Raw genomic sequence first — 20,307 nt, 5'->3', positions numbered from 1 at the left:
TGAAAGAAATTAAAGACTTGTGAGGTATATTCCAATTAACCTGATTTAGTCACTATACACACTGTATACATGTACCAAAACATCACATGTGGCCGGGTGCAGTGCCTCACACCTGTAATCCCAGCACTTTGAGAGGCCGAGGTGGGTCATTTGAGGTCAGGAGTTCCAGACCAGCCTGGCCAACATGGTGAAACCCAGTCTCTACTAAAAATACAAAAATCAGCTAGGAGTGGTGGTGGGTGCCTATAATGCCAGCTACTCAGGAGGCTGAGGCAGGAGAATCGCTTGAACCCAGGAGGCACAAGTTGCAGTGAGCTGAGATCATGCCACTGCACTCCAGCCTGGGAGATGAGCAAAACCTCGTCTCAAAAAAAAAAAAAAAAAGAACAAGAAAAGAAAGAAAAGTTTCACATGTACCCCCAAAATACATAAAACTATATATTTTTTTTTAAAAAACTTGTTTAAAAAAATTGAAGACTTAAATAGACCAGAAGATACTGCATGTTCATGAACTGAAAGAAAACACTGTTACAATGACAATACTCCGCAAATAGATCTACAAGATTCAAGGCAACCCTATCAAAATCTCAACTAACTTTTTTACAAAAATCAACAAAACAAGGTCTTACAATCCATATGGAAACACAAAAGATTCAGAATAGATTAAAATCTTGAAAAAGAGAGCATAACTCTCCAATTTCAAAACTTACTACAAAGCCACAGTAATCAAGACAGTGTGGTACTTATATAAGGAAAGACATATATAAATCAACAGAATAGAATTCAGAGTCCAGAAATATACACTGTTACATTTATGGTCAATTGATTTTGACAAGGGTGCCTAGACCAACCCACTGGAGAAAGAATTGTCTTTTCAACAAACGGTAACGAGACACTGGATATCCACATGCAAAAGAATGAAGTTGGATCCCTACCTCACACCACATTCAAAACTCCAAACAGATCAAAGAGATGAATATAAGAACTAAAACCATAAAGTTATTAGAAGTATATGTAAGTATATATCCACATGGCTTTGGGTTAGGAAATGAACACCCAAAACACAGACAACAACAAGATAAACTGGACCTCATCAAAATTAAAAACTCTGGGGCCAGACATGGTGACTCATGCCCATAATCCCAGAACTTTGGGAGGCTGAGATGGGAGGATCACTTAAGTCCAGGAGTTCAAGACCAGCCTAGGCAACATAGTGAGATCCCCATCTCTAAAAACAAATAAACAAAAAAAAAAAATTAGCCAGGTATGGTGGTACATGCCTATAGTTCCAACTACTGGGGAGGCTCAGGTAAGAGATTCTTTGAGCCCAGGAGTTCAAGGTTGCAGTGAGCTATGATTATACCACTGCACTACAGCCTGGGTGAAAAAGATCCTGTCTCTAAAAACAACAAAAAAAGTTTTAATTAAAAACTTGTGTGCTTCAAAGGACACCATCAACAGTGGAAAAGAGAATCAAAGTATTTGCAAATCATATATCTAATAAGGAACTTGCATCACAATATATAAAGAACCCTTACAACTCAATAATAAAAACACAAATAGGCCAGGTGCAATGGCTCACACATGTAATCCCAACACTTTGAGAGGCCAAGTTGTGAAGATTCCTTCAGTGCAGGAGTTTGAGACCAGTCTAGGCAACACGCAGACCCTGTCTCTACAGAAAAAAAAAAAAATTAATAACCAGGCATGGTGGTGGGAGCCCATGATCCCAGCTACTCAGGAGGTTGAGGAGGGAGGATGGCTTGGAGCAGAGAGGTCAAGGCTGCAGTGAGCTGTGATGGCACCGCGCACTCCAGCCTAGGTAACAGAGTAAGACCCTGTCTAAGAAAAAAAAAAAAAAGAAAAGGCAATCAAATTTTTAAATAGGCAAAGGAAGTGAATATATATCTTTCCAAAACAGATACAAAAATGGCCAATGAGCACAAGAAAAGATGTTCCATATCATTCAACATTGGAACACAAATTAAAACCACAATGAAATACCACCTCGCACCCACTGGGATAATTGCCATCAAAAGACAGATCATCATAAGGGTTGGCAAGGATGTGAAGTAATTAGAACCTTCTCACATTACTGGTGAGAATGTAAAATGGTGCAGTCACTTTGGAAAACAGTCCAGCAGCTTCTCAAAAAGTTAAACAACGTTGCCATCTGACCCAGCAATTTCACTCCTAGATACCTATCCCAGAGTACACAAAACTTGTACGCAAATGTTCACAGCACCATTATTTGGATACTCATTAGAGCCAAAAAGCAGATAAAATCCAAACGTCCATCAACTGACAAATGGATAAGTGTGGTATATCCCTAGTGCAGAAGACTACTGAGCAATAAAAAGGAATGAAGAACTGTATCAGTTCATTTTCACAATGCGATAAAGACAGACCAGAAACTGGGCAATTTACAGAAGAAAGAGGTTTAATAGACTCACACTTCCACGTGGCTGGAGAGGCCTCACAATCATGACAGAAGGAAAAAGGCACACCTCACATGGCAGAGGAGAGTCAAGTGAAAGGGGTTTCCCCTTATAAAACCAGCAGATCTCGTGAGACTTATTCACTACCATGAGAACAGTACGGGAGAAACTGACCCCATGATTCAATTATCTCCCACTAGGTCCCGTCCACAACACAAGGGAATTATGGGAGCTGTAATTCGAGATGGGATTTGGGTGAGGACACAGCCAAACTATATCAAAAACTGATACAAGCTACATAGTGAATGAAGCTAACACTAAGTGAAAAAAGCCGGTCATCAAAAAACATATCTTGTAGAATTCCACCTATTTGAAATACCCAGACTAGGGAAATCTATAGAGACAAAATAAATTAGTGTTGTCTAGGGCCAAGGAGTGACTGCTAACAGGTACAGTTTCTTTCGGGGTGATGAAAATGTTCTGAAATTGATTGTGCTGATGGCTGTACACTGTGAGCATGCTGAAAACACTGAATTGGTTGACTTGTATGGGAGTGAATTCTGTCTACATACAGCTGTTTTTAAAAAGTATTGGCCATGGCTTGTTTATGTTCTCATATGTTTATATTCTTATATTTTTCTGACCCAAAGTATGAAGCTGTTTCTGTTTGTCTTATCTCCACTATAAAAAGATAAACTCTTCTGGGCACAGTGGCTCATGCCTGTAATCCCATCACTTTGGGAGGCCAAGACGGGTAGATCACTTGAGGTTAAAAGTTCAGGATCAGCTTGGCCAACATGGTGAAACTCTATCTCTACTAAAAATACAAAAAATTAGCCAGGCGTGGTGGCACAGGCCTGTACTCGGGAGGCTGAGGCAGGAGAATCACTCGAACTCGGGAGGCAGAGGTTGCAGTGAGCAAAGATGATGCCACTATACTCCAGCCTGGGCGACAGAGTGAGATTCTGTCTTTAAGGGGGAAAAAAAAAAGATAAGCTCTAAAGCAAGGAAAAATACCATGTCAGAGTTATTCTGTATTTCCTAAAGAACCTTGGCCAAATGTCAATGTCATATTCGTTATCTTAAGAGTGTTTCCACGATCAAGAAAGGTTATTGTTTTTTTTCACTTAACTCATATAATTAAGCCAAATGCAAAAAAGCAAAACAAAACAAAAACTTCCTGCCCTGTGCTGGCCAAAACTTAACTTTTCTCACATCAGTTATTTTACATTTATTTTTAAATACGGAATCAAGAAGTACTAAGTAGCTAGTGGTCTTTCTTTTAGCCAATATATTTTTCAAGCAAATAGCAAAGAGAATCAAAAGGAAAATTTTAGAGCTATATAACGCAAAAAAGACAAATCTGTTCTACTGTGGTCAACTAGCATTAAAGTCTATTTCTAATGTTTTGTGTTTAAATCCACTCTAGACTATCACAGAAATGCTACAGGAAAGTCTCAGCCACACTGCAACAACTTTTCAAACATGCAATTTTACCTCTACACTTCCTCAGGCCCAGGGGTCCAGGAGAGTTTCTTAAAACCACTGCTTAATGGAATCAGACCGGATTGTATCGGCTGGCTCCTCATGGCCAAATCTCTATCACATACAAGCACATTATCAACTCCTGGGAAATCTACTGTGACTCACCACCCACCACAAAGTTAGTCATTAGTTTGTTACAAGAACATTTGGTCCACGCAGAAGAACTGTAAGTGTAGTTCTCATACAGAATACATCTAGAATGCAGGCCTGAAAAAAATGGCTGCTTAATCAAACATTTCCCCCAAAACAGTGCAGTTCCTTCATTTCAAATTATCTTGAATTAAGAAGGAAGCCAAATGCTGCCCTTCAGTATTCAAGTTTCCTTCCTCTCCTCTTAACTGCTTCTCCCTCTGCCACCCCCTACCATGTATGTCATCAGGTAAAACAAACAACTTGGAAGAATTAAAGGGTATGATCAAGTAACCAACCCCTGGAAAATCCAATATTATACAAAAAAATCATTTCATAATACATCAAACCTAAACTCATTTTATCCTAGAGACAGCAACTTACAAATGTCCCTTACATCTAACATCCATCAAAGATGGGCTTTCATATGTAAAGAACTATCTTCACTATTTCACTCAATCTTTTTTCTCAAATAAAATTCCCACTCCAACCCTGTGGACTGAAGGCTATTAAGAGAAGGCTTTTTCAAAGGACAGTTGGGAATACGTACACAAGCAGAACATCTAGGACACACACCCAAACAAATAAACGCAGTGAGATTTAAAGCAAGTGTAAGGGTCAGATATATGAAAAGCATTTTAATATGAAATGCATTTTAATATAAAATGCTATAGCTAGTGTACCATCAAATGTTACTAGTCAGTTGAATTAAATTGTATTACTACAAATTTTAAATGACACATTCACCACTGAAAACTTCTTGCTGATAAAGTGCTTAGAAAGAAAAGTAGTGGCATAGGCAACGTGGTAAAACCACGTCCCTACAAAAAAATACAAAAATTAGCCGGGCGTGGTGGTAGATGCTTGTAACCCCAGCTACTCAGGAGGCTGAGACAAGAGAATCACTTGAACCCAAGAGGCAGAGGTTGCAGTGAGCCAAGATCATGACACTACACTCCAGCCTGGATGACAGAGTGAGTCCCTCTCCAGGGGAAAAAAAAAAAAGAATGCAAAGCAGTGATTAAATAGCAGTTACAAATTTAAGCCTTAAATTTAGTCTGGAAAAACAAAAAAACACCTACCAAAAATCCAAAAGATAAACAGCTTTCTCTTGGTTTAGAATACTGCTCAAATTAAAAAGAGCCTAGCTGCTATGCACTGCCTTTGTAAAAACAGCACTGAAGTGTACCCATGTTCACAGCAGCATTATTACAACAGCTAAAATGTAGAAGCAACTCAAGCACCCATCGACAAATGAACAAATAAACAAAATATATATACATACAGTGGCAAAGCGTTCAGCCTTAAAAAGGAAGGAAATTCTGATGTTCCAACATGAATGAACCTTGAAGACATCATGCTAAGTGAAATAAGCAAGTCACAAAAGGACTATGATTCCACTGATATGAGATAACCTAGAGTAGTCAAATTCAGAGAGACACAATGTAGAATGAGAGTTACCAGGGGTTGGGGGAAAATGGGAAAGGGGAGTTCTTAATTAATGGAGATGGAGTTTCGGTTTTACAAGATGAAAAAGTTCTGTGACTAGATGGTGGTGACGGTGATACAACAATGTGAAATGTACTCAATGCTACTAAACTGTGCACTTAAAAGGCTGAAATAGTAAAGAGTATATTGTATTTCACAATAAAAAACATAGAACTCAATATTCATTATAAGCAACACATGAACAACAGTTCATAGTTAAGTCTAAAATAACAAGATTATAATTTAATTAGTACTGTCTAAAAAGCAATTAAAAACCAGAGTGATCTTAAAGTAGTACTATAAATTTATTTCATGACTAATTAAGCTTTACAGAATTCAGAACCACGAATGCTCTGACATACCCATGAGCCAGGAAAGGAAAGGAAAAAAGAAAAATAAAAGGAAAAAGGCAAAAGAGGAAAGGGAAGGGAGGAGAAGAGAGGAGAAGGGAGGGGAGGGGAGGGGAAAGGGAAGAAAAAGAGAAGGGAGGTGGGCAAGGAAGGAAGGGAAGAAGGAAAGAAAGGAAGAAATTAATTTATTCCACCAACATTAACGATCCCGTATTATTTCCCAAACAAGATTCCTTTCCAGGGCAAATTCCCCACAAGGAATATTAAAATATCAACAGTTGACAACTCAGTTTATTCAGCCAGCATATTAGTCACCTTGTAAAAGTAAACAATAATTTAAAACAAGTCTTTCTTCAATGTACACATCAGCTATGGCTCGCACCCCAATGACATCACAGTAAAATATGGGCAGGGCCTGGGAGACTCCCTTTACATAACTCATGTTCCATCTGGGGAAATGCATCACTCTCAGTCTGAACAAAATAATTCTGAGTTGCCTGCTTAGTAATCTGCTTTTCTAATTCTCCAGAAAATTATTAATAATTTCCAAACCAAATCTACTATCCAGAAACAGTGTACCTCCCTTTACCTACCAGTCATGTTCCTAAATATCTCACTATAGCTTACTCTTAAATTCACTTGGGTTCATTTTATAAAGGTAGATAAGTTATTTGAAAGATTTACTTATTCAACTACAAACTCTGCATGACATTTGTGATCCTATTTTCAACCAATTAGTGTCACATACCCAGTACTGTTCCATGTCTACTCATGTTCATAAAGAAATATTCATCAGTGGTATTTATGTAGGAAGGACTTGTTTTCCCAACTGGAACGTAATATTTAATGGCAGAGCAGGAAACACCACTTCTACTACTTTGTTTTAGTTATGACTTACTCAGGACTCCCTTTTATATTGAGATCTGCTGACCCTGAGAGAAAAAAAAATTACATGATACCATATAAGTAAAAAGCAAACAGAAAATCTTGTTTTCTAAAAAGAGATTATGTAAAACATCCTAATCACTGCTTTTATATTGTTACTAGTAAACGTGAAAATGTATTTGATAAATAAAAGGTTAAAATACAACTGAGCTCTAACATGGCTGAAGTAAGAATGAGATACCAGGTAAGGACAGGAGACGTTGACAGTGTGAAAATAATTAAAATAAGCCCCCAGCTACTTGGGAGTCTGAAGCAGGAGGATCACTTGAGGCCAGGAATTCAAAACTAGCCTGAGCAACACAGCAAGACCCTGTCCCTAAAACAAATTTTAAAAAAGAATTAGCCAGGTATAATGGCATGCACCTGTAGCCCAGCTTCTCAGGAGGCTGAGATGGAAGGATCATTTGAGCCCCGGAGTCAGAGGCTGTGATGAGCTATGATTGTGCTGCTGCACTCCAGCATGGGCAACAGAGCAAGACCCCGTATCTAAAAACATATAAAACAATCCTATGTGACCAAAAACACAAAATGTTCATACTTGGCCGGGCGCAGTGCCTCACGCTTGTAATCCCAGCACTTTGGGAGGCTGAGGCAGGCAGACCATGAGGTCAGGAGTTCAAGACCAGCCTAGCCAAGATGGTGAAATCCTGTCTCTACTAAAAATATAAATTTAGCTGGGTGCAGTGGCAGGTGCCTGTAATCCCAGTTACATGGGAGGCTGAGGCAGGAGAATGGCTTGAACCCAGGAGGCGGAGGTTGCAGTGGGCTGAGATTGCACCACTGCACTCTAGCCTGGGCAACAGAGCAAGGCTCCATCTACAAAAAAAAAGAGTTCATACTCAAGAAATGAATTAGCAAGAAATGAATCAGTGCAGTGGTAATTCTAGCACTTATGGAGGCTGAGGTGGGAAGGCATCCTGAGCCCAGGAGTTCAAGGCTGTAGTGAGCTATGATCGTACCACTGCACTTCAGTCTGGGCAACAGAATGAGACTCCCATCTCTAAATAAATAAATAAGCAGTTTAAAAAAGAAACCAGACAACCTCAGAGGACTGAGAAACAGGTATTTAAAAAACTCACAAGGCACCCGGCCAACATGGTGAAACCCATCTCTACTAAAAATACAAAATTAGCCAGGCCTGGTGGCAGGTGCCTGTAATCCCGGCTACTCAGGAGGCTGAGGTGGGACAATCTCTTGAACCCAGGAGGCGCAGGCTGCAGTAAGCCAAGATTAAAATAGTGCACTCCAGCCTGGGTGACAAGAACAAGACTGTCAAACAAAACAAAACAAAACTCGTAAAGCAGAACTACAATACCCAAACAATCTTAAAAAATAAAAAGTCAGAGGTCTTGACTCCCAAGTTTTAAAACTTACTACAAAGCTAGAGTAATCAGGACAGTATGGTATGTACATAAGGAAAGACATATATAAACTGATGGAATGGAATTGAGAGTCTAGAAACATACTGCCACAGATATGGTCAATTGATTTTGACAAGGGTACCAAGACAATCTAATGGAGAAAGAATGGTCTTTTCATCAAATGGTGCTGTGACAACTGGATATCCACATGCAAAAGAATGAAGTTGGATCCCTACCTCACACCACATTCAAAACTCCAACTGGATCAAAGACTTAAATGTAAGATCTAAACCTATCAAACTCTTAGAAGAAAACAAAAATCCGCATGACATTAGATAACGGTTTCTCAGAAATCACAGCCAAATCACAAGCAACAACTAAAAACAAACTGGACTTTATCAAAATTTAAAACTTGCATGCATCAAAGGACACAAGGGAGTGAAAAGGCAACCCAGGAACTCAAGAAAATATCTGCAAATCATCTATTTGACAACAGAATGTTATCCAGAATATACGAAGAAGTCTAACAACTCAGTAATAAAAAGACAAGAAACCCAGTTTTTGAAATAATGGAAACATGTGCATAGAGATCTCTCTAAAGCTATATCAGATGCCTGGTATGCATATGAAAATGGCCAACACGCACATGAAAAGATGCTCAACTTTATCCACCAGAGAAACACAAATCTAAACCACAATCAGATACCACCTCGTACCCACTAGGATAGCAATACTCAGAGAGACAAGAATAAGTGTTGGTGAGGATGTGGAGAAAGTGGAACGTTCATGCATTTCTAAGGGAATGTAAAATAGTTCAGATGCTTTGGAAAAGTTCCTTAAAAGTTAGACTTACTATATGACCCTGAAATTCCACTCCTATATATATGCATACCTGAGAAAAACGAAAACACATGTATACACAAAAGCTTGTACTCAAATGTTCAAAGCAGCATCATTCATAATAGCCAAAAATTGGAAACAAGCCAAATGCCTATCAATTGATGAACAAAAAACACAGCGTATCTAACAGAATGTTGTTCAGCTATGAAAAGAAAAAAGTACTGATTCATGACACAACATAGGTAAGCCTTGAATACATTATACCAGGTGAAAGAACCCAGATACCAAAGTCCACATAATACAGGATTCCATGTATTAAATGTCCAGAATAAGCAAATCCATAGTGGCAGGAAGTAGATTAGTGGTTGCAAGGGGCTGGGGAGTGGGAAATGGAGAGTGACTGCTAAGAGGTACAAGGTTTCTCTGTGGGGCAATGAAAATGTTCTGGAATTGGATAGTAATGATGGCTGCACAAGTTTGTGAGTAAACTGAAATTCAGTGAATGGTACAGTTTTGGGATGTGACTTAAATCTAAAAAAAAAAAAAAACAAGAAGAAAAAACTTGGAATGGATGACCCCACTACCCTCAATAGACAGAAAATACAGTTACAGTCCTTCAACCACATTCTTACACATTCACTACTCAGAAGACCCCTGCTCACCCAATTCCTCTTATTTTCAATAACCCCACATTCTATCACATCAAGAAAATTAAGCTTGAAATTCCAGGGCTTTCCCATTCTATAATTATTCTCTTCCTCCCATATATCAAAAACTCCTCTCTATTGGCTCTATCTATACAAGGTTCAAGTATCTTCGAGAATTAAAAAAAAAAAAAAAAGTCCTGATCCTAGCTACCTACCCCTCCAGATACCACTCTGAACCCTCCCCTTCTACCTGGAGCTTCTCGAAGGAATGTTCTTGAGACTCGCTGCCTCCACACTGGCACGCCCACTCACTCCGCAGCCCACTGCCAATGCCCAATGCTAATTCATTCATTTCAGTGAAATTATCCTGAAATTAACACTGACTATCATAATGCCAAATCCACTGAACACAATTCTACGCAACTGTTCCTGTGACATGTGATTGCTGACCTTTCACTCTTTTGACACATTTTTCCTCCCAGACATCCACAACATGGCTTTCACCTGACTCTTCTGAGGTCGCTCTTCTTGGCTTCTGTGACCTCATCAGTCACAGACACACCTGAGGTGCTCTATCTTCTACCTACAGTAATGACTCCCAAATCTACACCTATGTCCAGTCCCTTCATTTCAGACTCATATGCACAATGGCCTTCTGGATCCATCCACCAGGCTGCACTTCAGACACCTAAAACTCAAGTGTGCTGAGTTGCTTCCAGGCACACACTCCATTTTACTCATAGTTGCAGGCATAGTACACAGCACGTAAACACTGACAACATGCTGTTGACTGTCCGAGACTGGACCTCATCATTTCCCACACAACCACCCTAAAACCTGCTTCTCCTGTGTTTCTGATTCAGTTCATGACACCAGCATTCACCTACCCATCTAAATAAGAGACTCTGCAGGGGATTCCCCAAGCTCAGTAGTCCTCAGATGCTGACACAAACCCACTGCATGTGCAGCACCCATCTGGACTCCCCCACATCACCCCAGTGGGACTTGGAGCCAAGGGGCCTGCTGGGCTGTCTTCAGTGCTGTTCTCAAATCCCACCCCCATTTCTTTAATTCATGATTCACTGCCATCAGTGTCCTGTGTACAATGTTCTTCTAATGAACTCATATGTGCATCTCTTATTATCAAGACTGGGATCTCCTTTGGTGGAAGATCAAGACTTATGCTTCTAGTGTATCCCGCACATCTTGCAAGATCCCCTTAAAGATCATCATGTCCAATATTGTAGCAAAAGCACAGGTGGGTTTTGCAATTCTGGGAATGTTAATTAACCTCTCTGAGATTCTGAAATATAGAAATGCTACAATTACTACTTTTTTTGATTTTTGTTTTTTTTGAGACAGTCTCACTCTGTCGCCCAGGCTGGAATGCAGTGGCACAATCTTGGCTCACTGCAACCTCCGCCTTCCAGGTTGAAGCGATTATCCCACCTCAGCCTCCCAAGTAGCTGGGATTACAGGCACCCACCACCACATGTGGCTAGCTTTTGTATTTTTAGAAGACGCAGGGCTTCACCAGGTTGGCCAGTCTGATCTCAAACTCCTGGTCTCAAGTGATCCACCCGCCTTGGCCTACCAAAGTGCTGGGATTACAGGCATTAGCCATCACACCCGGCCTACAATTACTTTTCAAAGTCTGGTTTGAAGGATAAAATAAGATAATGCATTTAAAAGGACTGAACTCCATAGCTCCCAAGTAGAAAGCTCTCAGAAAGCATCTAGCTATTTTCTTTTTCTTCAATCAACACTGTTGAAATGAATGACTAACAGACACCACTTTCTAAAGATACCCGTAGCTCCTGGGAGTGAAATCGTCCCATACAGTTAAGTCATGGACTTGTGTGGAGTGGACCAGTTAGCTTCACACACTTCCCAGGTCACAGAGCACATTGCTCAGCTTGGCCAAGTTTTTTTTTTTTTTTAAGAACATGCTCTGTCAAACACAAGGGGAACATGATGAGCAAGGCTAGAGATCAATACATCCATTTCCACTCACTCAGCACTTCAATCCATCTCCTTAACTAATAGTTTCGTCAGTGGCTTCTTCCATTTTCAGCACTTAAGAAGTGGAAAACTTAGACAGTTATTGTTTCATGGAGGTGAGAGGGTAAAAGCCAATGCCAATTAAATAATGTTGTATTTTATATTATAAATGTATATTTCTTGAAAGGAGTCTGGGGCCGGGTGCGGTGGCTCAAGCCTGTAATCCCAGCACTTTGAGAGGCCGAGGCGGGTGGATCACGAGGTCAAGAGATCGAGACCATCCTGGTCAACATGGTGAAACCCCGTCTCTACTAAAAATACAAAAAATTAGCTGGGCGTGGTGGCGCGTGCCTGTAATCCCAGCTACTCAGGAGGCTGAGGCAGGAGAATTGCCTGAACCCAGGAGGCGGAGGTTGCGGTGAGCCAAGATCGCACCGTTGCATTCCAGCCTGGGTGATGGGAGCGAAACTCCGTCTCAAAAAAAGAAAGAAAGAAAGAAAAAGAAAGGAGTCTGGCCAGCCAGGGCCACAAAGTGAGACCCCCCATCTCTACAAGAAGTGATTAAATTAGCCAGATATGGGGGTGCACACCTGTGCAGCAACGCCACAGCAGGCTGCAGCAGAAGCATCCCTGGAGCCCCAGTGGTTGAGGATGCAGTGAGTGATGATCGTGCCACTGCACTTCAGCCTGGGCAACAGAGGGAGACCCTGTCCCAAAAAATAAATAATAAATGAATAAAACTGGAGATTTGGGAAAAAGAAAGAATATAAGAGTGTACCTTCTTCTCAAAAAGCATCTGGTCCTATGTGCATATATCCAAATTTTAGTCACTCAGTTGACAGCAGAAACAATGTTGTAATAGATGTGTGTCCCATTCATCATTAGCATATCAAGCAGATGCTGGCAAAACAAGGATCTTCTGTTTTAGCAAATACTGCCAGAAATTTTCATCCATGGTCATCCTTGGCTCTGCATCTGTCAGTGATCTGAGATGAAGACTCACCAATGACCCCGGGGGTCAAAGCCACCTTCTCCTGTCCCTTCATTTCCTAAGGGTCACCTATGTCTTCACCAACTACCAGCATCTTCTAAGCTTCCTCGCACTTGCTGGGTTTTTCCTTTGCCTTTTGATTTGCGATTTGCGGCTGCTTAATTCTGACCCACTTCCTTATGCTTCCCAGTCGCAGGGCTTCATTTTCACCAAGCGCTTTAAATCCTGCCCAGCTATGGCAGGAAATCAGTCATCTACTGAGGCTTCCAATCTTGCTTTGAGATCTAGCAATCTTGCTCCGTTGTGTTTGTGCCCAAGACCCACACAAAGTCCTAAGAAGCAAAACAGAGTGCGTGGACCAGCCGACCTAGGCCCAGACTTCAGACTTCTGGCCCAGCTCCATTCAGGGCTTCCTGCAATCCACCTGACCTTCTCTGTTCTATCTTTCTTTTTAAAGACAGGGTTTCACCATGTTGGTCAGGCTGGTCTTGAACTCCTGACCTCAGGTGATCCGCCCGCCTTGGCCCCCAAAGTGCTTGGATTACAGGCGTGAGCCACCACACCTGGCCGTGCTCCATCATTCTCTAGCTACCCTCACACAATCTCCTTTCTGGCAGGCAGATCTCGTCTCTGCTGCCTAAACCTGCTTGGCTCATTCTCGTCTGTGTCCTCTCAGGCCATACTTCCTCCTTGAAGAATCCATGCCGTCCCCTCACCCGCGCTCACATCATAAGCTTCCTCCCTGGAAGTCCAACCAAAGTTCACCCTCCTCAGTGAAATATAAACTCCTCTTGATTCCCTTATTTCCCTGTCATTCGCCTGGCACTTAATAACTAGCAGCCTGCTACTGCTGTTTACCTTTTAATCTAATCTCTTCACAGTCATTTTCTTTTCACGCCTGTAACAGTCATTTCCTCATGAGCATGAACCAGAAAGCATGCTTTAAGGAAACCAATTATGACCGTACCAGGCAACCCTAAGAAAACTTTTAGGAAGTAAAACCTCCCTAACAAGAACAATCAATTTCACTTGTTCATGATTCTTTCTAGCTCTTGCCCATTCCTGTATACGTGTTTACATAGCAATAATCATAATGGATTCCATCAGTTAAACATACAGGTTTACATTCTGCTTTTTCCACTAACAGAGAAAATGATCTTCCTTGTTAAATGGTTTTGACTATCATCATTTTAATGGCTGTATAATAGTCCCTCCACTGAGATACTAGATCATGATTACCAAGACACTGGCTCTATTCTGCATCTTTGACCACATCAGCTATTATCAAATGCAACATAAACTCATTTGAAATAACTCCTGAAATAAATTTGTCTATTCTCCCTAACACCCGAAGTAATCTATTTCACTGTTTCTTTCGCTTCCTGGTTCTACCCCCTTGGGCTAGGTAGATAACAAAGGTATTCCAAACACCTTTTATAGATATTTACTTATTTTGGAAGCCGATCTCCCACAGATTGAAACACAGGAAATCCCTAGAGGAAAGGCCTTAGGATCCCATCCTACCTAATATAAGCTAGATACCTGGCAGGCACGCGATAAATGTTTGCTTACCTACTGAACATTTTTTAAATCTCCTAAAGTTAGAAAACATTCAATTCCTGGAAAATAGAATGCTGCTGATCTAACTAATGCCACCAACTATGGCTACAAAACGTTCAGCTCCTGTAATGATTAGACAGGTTAGTAATGTACGAATCGGTGTTCTGTGCGGTACAGGGACACACACCTTTTGAGCCGTACAGTCTGAACAACAACATTAGAAAACAAACAACATCTGCAAATAGAACTGCAAGAGCTTGTGATCAAAGTTTACCCCTTTTTCTCTAGCTGTTTAGCTCTGCAGCTGAGACGAAGCCAAATAAAGGTTGCAATATTAAAATTATGTAAAATCACACACACATGTGAGCATAAATGGGCATGGGAAGGAAAAGCTGTGAAGATAAAGTATGAGAACTTTTTCCTTTTTGTTTTGTTAGGGTAATGTTAAAATAAATGTATGACTAGAAAAATCTTGACAAATTAGCCAATACAACTCTTCCTGTTATTGAATTAGGGCCTAATGCTTAATCTTCAAATAACTAAGTTTCCCAAACTTACGTACAGTTTAGCAAAAAGACTGAAAAACTCTCACTTCCAGGGTAAATGTTAAATAATAAATCAGCCAACCACCTTAAAACCCCAAACACCCAAGCACAATCAGACACTGAATTACACGAGAACTTAACACACCAGAGTTTTCTGGAAATTTTCGGACTTTCCTCAGAATATAGCTAATGTGATTCCAAATATTAGAGTCTACACTATAAAACTACATCAGCACAGTAACACATTCTCATCCCCATCCTCATCTGTGGACGGGGATTTATAAGGTTGCTTTCTGCACGTATATGGTATGATAGAAAGCATTATGACTCCAGTTTTACTATTTGCCATAATTATACACAATTACTTAATACATTCGTTTTCTTAGAAGTAATAACTGTTCAAAGTAATATGATTCTTTTCAAAATTACTGGAAAGGTGGAAAGGTTCCTACATATTATATGGGGAAGAGAAGAAAGAAATTACCAGAAAGGAATACGGTTTTGTTTTAGTCTTTTTATACAAACTTTAGATACTGAATTTTTTTTTTTTTTTTTTGAGATGGAGTTTCGCTCCTGTTGCCCAGACTGGAGTGCAATGCTGTGATCTCAGCTCATTGCAACCTCCGCCTCCTGGGTTCAAGCGATTCTCTTGCTTTAGCCTTGTGAGTAGCCAGGATTACAGGCAGGCACCACCACGCCTGGATAATTTTGTATTTTTAGTAGAGACGTGGTTTCTCCATGTTGGTCAGGCTGGTCTTGAACTCCTGACCTCAGGCCATCCGCCCACCTCAGCCTCCCAAAGTGCTGGAATTACAGGCATCAGTCACCACGCCCAGCCTAGATACCAATTTTTAAAAATCACTGGATTTAGAATTCCACCACACTGCATTCCATAATCACCTTTATTTATGCTAACAACTACTTCATAACAAAAATGGAAAAGAACAAATTTATGTGTGGTAATCACTGAAAAAAGAAGTCCACATGCATGTCAGAAAATACAAGGCTAAGAGTGGGCACTGAGTGAACCCAGGAGGTACTTTACCCCAAATAACCCACTTCCCTATATAGGGTAATGAAATCTATGTGTAAACCTCAATTTTAAAAGGAGTTCAACCCAAGGATCAGGTCACGTCCATTCCACAGCTAAAACTATTATTCTTTGCATTCCTGTAAACTTGTGATTATTACAATCTTATCAACAGCAATTTATAAGTATAAAGGTTAAGAACTCCCCTCAAAAAGTGAAACCAATGGGGAAAGGGAGAGGGAAAGAAGGGCTCTAAATAGCTGAGATGTCTTTTGTGGTGGTTGTTTAGCCGCCTCTTTTTAGCACTGACATTTCCAAGTTTCTTGTGAAAAGGAAATTTTAAGAATGTGCTGAAACCATCCTTTCAGAATCAATCGACAGATAAGTTATGTTTCATTTGGCTTTTTTTTTCTTTAAATTATTGTGATGGTAACCTTGAGTGAACTGGAATACCGCTGCCTGAATGTTTAAAAACTGATGCTTCTGAAAATGTTCACAACTGCATCGACGTTTACTTCGTGTTGTCAGAGCAGGAGATTAGTGAAGCAAAGCAGGACTCAATCTTGCACTGGCTGAGAACCTAAAGTAATTAAGTTCTTAGGGAAAAAACTCACCTGACAGCGTTAATCGGCCCTAGCAGGAACAGGACAAACCAATTCCCATAGATGAGATAACGCCAAGCGAGAAACCAACTTCCCCGAGGACAGACTAACAAAACTTATGTCAACTGGTTGATTGCACGTCTCAAAATATACAAAAGAGAGCAAAGAAAAGGAAAACAACCTATAATTTCTACATAAAAATTAAACAACACTTGATTTTGCTCAGAAGCTACAACTTCTTAGTTGTTTCTGGTACTTAAACGATTCTAATTAGTTCGAAGTCTAATCAATGGCAAATTCATCTCCCCGGACAGTAAGCGACCCCAGTGATATAACCTTGCATAGAAAGCGTTTTCAAAGCCATTATTTCATTTAAAGCAACTCGCCCAGTCACGCTGCTTTGAGTATCAAAGCCAAGACCCAGCCCACCTCCTCCCCTGACTTTTGGGGTTCTCTTCAGTCCCTGGGTCTGCAGATAATTTAAATGTACTCGGTTTATCTGCTTTCTCTAACCACCCTGCAGACTTAAGAGAATGTCAGAAAGATACAATTTCACAAGAATCTTGGCACTTAAACTATTTATTGTTGAGAGATGACGAATGAGACTTCTGGCAAAACCAAAACTTTCTCCACCGTCCAGAAACAACGAAGGCATCTCCTCCATCTGACCCCAATCTCAGGACACCCAGGTGGAAGGAAATCGCCGCGGGGCGCCCACCTGGCTCCCTGCCCTCCTTCCCGCCGCGAGCCACGGCGGTGCAGGCTTGGGCGACCCGGGCGGGACGCGGGGTCCCGGGGCGGGCTGCAGGGGCTGGCAGTCCGCGCGCGGGGGCGACGGTGACAGCTGGCTGGGAAGGCGCGGGGCTGAGGGGCCAGGGCGAGGCGGGGCGCGAGGGCCGAGGGCGCCCTTGGGAAGGGCCGGGGGAGACAAGAGGGCGAAAGGGCGGCGGGGCGGGGCAGGCGCAGGCGGAAGGGGCAGCGGGGCCAGTAAAAGGGGGCCGGCGGCGCCGGGGACCGGGCTGGCCGCGGGGAAAGGCAGGAGAGAAGAGAGAGCGGGGCGTCTCGGCGTTTCGGGGTCCCCGGACCCCCCTCGCGCCCGGATGCCGACTCTAGGGGCGGGGCCGCCGGACCCCCCACGGCAGTCGAGGGACCGGAGCGCCAGGCACCTGCCGCCTGCACCCCGGCGGCCCGGGCGGGCTCGACTCTCACCTCGCCGGTTCATGGGTCGGATCCGCACCGCCACTTTCACTTTGGAGTCTCCCATCCTGCCGCCGCCGAGGCGTTTGCTCGGCTTCCGTCTGCCGCGGCCACCAGCGACTCTTCTGGGCAGACCCAGCGGGAGGGGACCGAGGGCGGGGCTTGGGGCGGGGGCCCGGGCTGGGGGCGGGGCCGGCGCGAGCTCCCGGCGCGCTCCGCTGCACGACGGGACTTGTAGTCCTCCAGTATCGTCGTGGGCGGGGCCGCCCCGGAGGCGGGACGGGAAAGCTCCTGCGCGACTCTTTAGCGGCAACTTAAGATCAGCAACGAGAGCTTTTGTAAATTCCCCTGTCTTTCCGCACCACTCTTGTTCTCGCAGCCAGTATTGAGAAGTAAGCGATAGAGAACTGATACCGGTCCTGATAAACAGTTGAATAGATGGCGTCGGGAGCTACCTCTTCCTGCTCATTTCCTGCCAATCTTAGTGTTTGATCCCTGGCTTAAGTTATTTCTTCTGCCTGGATTGCTGTCCGGCCTTGTTTGCTGAGCTCATCCTTCAAGATGAGTTGCAGATCACCTCTTCTGGGAGCGTCCATAGGTCCACAGGTTAACATTGTCCTGTGAGTTTCCCTTCTTTGAGACGGGACCTTGGGCTCTGAAAACAATTTGCGTTCAAATCCCACCTCAGTGCTTCCCACTGAGTGACCAGGGGCAAGTTATTTGACCACTCTGGGTTTCTCTTTAATATGAAAAGTGGAGATGATGCTAGTACCTACTAAAATAGGTACATTTTAAAATAAGATTATCTTATATGTGTAACCTTGCCTGTAGTAGAGACCCATAAACATTAATTGCATGAATGAATGAATGAGGCCACACTAAAATTAGCTTTTATCAGCCCTGGCAGACATTCTAACAGGTGGCCTATGGGCCAGAGCCAGCCTGCAAACATGTTCTGTTTGGCCCAACAGTGTTGGCCAACACATAAAAATCAGATTTGTGGCGGGATGCAGAGACTCACACCTGGAATCCCAGCATTTTAGGAGGCTGAGGCAGGAGGATTGCTTAAGGCCAGAAGTTTGAGACCGGCTTGGGTAACAGTATGAAATGAGATTTGTGCATGCAGTACTGGGCCTACGTTGCATATTGTGCAGTGTGGATTGGAACTAACTCGTAGCAGCTGCTTTATCAGACAGAGGCCAGTCTCTCCACTTCACCACGGCCCCTCTCCAAGTCGCTTTACCACACATGTGCCTGGACCTTGTGGGTTTGTGACCCCTGCTTAGATGTGTTTAAATGATAACAATGGAACTCAGAACCATTCTGCAGAGGAGTAAATACAGAAAGCTGGCAAGACTTGCCCTTTTACCAACCATCCTGTTACTGAATGATCTTCAGTACAAGCAGTATTGTCAAAAAAGATAAAAATACCTTTTTTTTTTTTTTTTTTTTTTGAGATGTAGTCTAGCTCTGTCCCCCAGGCTGGAGTGCACTGGCACAATCTTGGTTCATTGCAACTTCCACCTCCTGGGTTCAAGTGATTCTCATGCCTCATCCTCCCGAGTAGCTGGGATTACAGATATGCCCAACCACGCCCAGCTAATTTTCATATTTTTAGTAGAGACAGGGTTTTGTCATGTTGATCAGGCTGATCTTGAACTCCTGACCTCAGGTGAGCCACCTACCTCGGTCTCCCAAAGTGCTGGGATTATGAGCATGAACAACCATGTCCAACCTAAAAATACCTTTAAAAGGAAGGAAATTCTGACACATGCTGTGACATGGATGATGGACCTTGAAAACAATAGCTAGGCGAAATAAGCCACACACAAAAGAACAACTACTGTGTGGTTCTACATATATCTACACACAGTAGTCAAATTCATAAAGATAGAAGGTAGAGTGGAAGTTACTAAGGGCTGTGAGAAGGAGGAATGAGGTTAGTATTGAATGGGTGCAGAGATTCAGCTTGGGAAGATTTCAGCTTCGGACAAGTTTTTTTTAGAGACAGGGTCTCGCTCTGTTTGCCCAGACTGTAGTGCAGTGGTGTGAGTATAGCTTGCTGCAGCCTCAACCTCCTGGGCTCAAGTGATTTTCCTGCTTCATCCTCCCAACTAGCTGGAATTACAGGGGCACACCACAAAAACTGGCTAATTTTTATTCTTTGGTAGAGATGGAGTCTCACTATGTTGCCCAGGCTGGTTTTGAACTTTTGCCCTCAAGTAATCTTCCTCTATTCAGCCTCCCAAAGCTCTAGAATTACAGATGTGAGCCCTTGCACCCTGCCAAGATGCTAAGTTTTTAGTTTGTTGTTTGTTTGTTTGAGATGGAGTCTTGCTCTGTCACCCAGGTTGGAGTGCAGTGGCATGATCTCGGCTTGCTGCAGCCTTTGCCTCCTGGGTTCAAGTGATTCTCCTGCCTCAGCCTCCAGAGTAGCTGGGATTACAGTTTTGCACCAACATGTACAGGTATTTTTTATATTTTTAGTAGAGACGGGGGTTTCACCATGTTGGCCAGGCTGGTCTCAGACTCTTGACCTAAAGTGATCCTCCTGCCTTGGCCTCCCAATTGCTGGGATTACAGGTGTGAGCCACTGTGCCTGGCTGATAGTAAGTTTCGTGTTATATGTTTTTTTATC

At 42.4% G+C, this 20,307-nt stretch overlaps 1 protein-coding gene across 7 annotated transcripts in view; it reads right to left on the bottom strand.

Moving 5' to 3' along the window:
* The window catches only part of KIF13B (kinesin family member 13B), a 197,621-nt gene extending 179,849 nt beyond the window's left edge, over positions 1 to 17,772 (bottom strand). For all 7 annotated transcript variants that reach the window (XR_013525465.1, XM_017963648.4, XM_008979053.5 and 4 more), the window contains exon 1: positions 17,682 to 17,772. Coding sequence is in view for 2 of the 7 variants with exons in the window: in XM_017963648.4 (XP_017819137.4) it covers positions 17,682 to 17,736 (55 nt within the window). In the remaining 5 variants the exon portion in view is untranslated. The remainder of the gene's footprint in view (positions 1 to 17,681) is intronic.
* Positions 17,773 to 20,307: the final 2,535 nt, after the last annotated feature.

The sequence above is a fragment of the Callithrix jacchus genome, chromosome 13 (assembly GCF_049354715.1).
Source record: "Callithrix jacchus isolate 240 chromosome 13, calJac240_pri, whole genome shotgun sequence".
Classification (NCBI taxonomy): domain Eukaryota; kingdom Metazoa; phylum Chordata; class Mammalia; order Primates; family Cebidae; genus Callithrix; species Callithrix jacchus.
The sequence above is the reverse complement of the archived record's forward strand: the minus strand, read 5'-3'. Positions and strand labels throughout refer to the sequence as shown.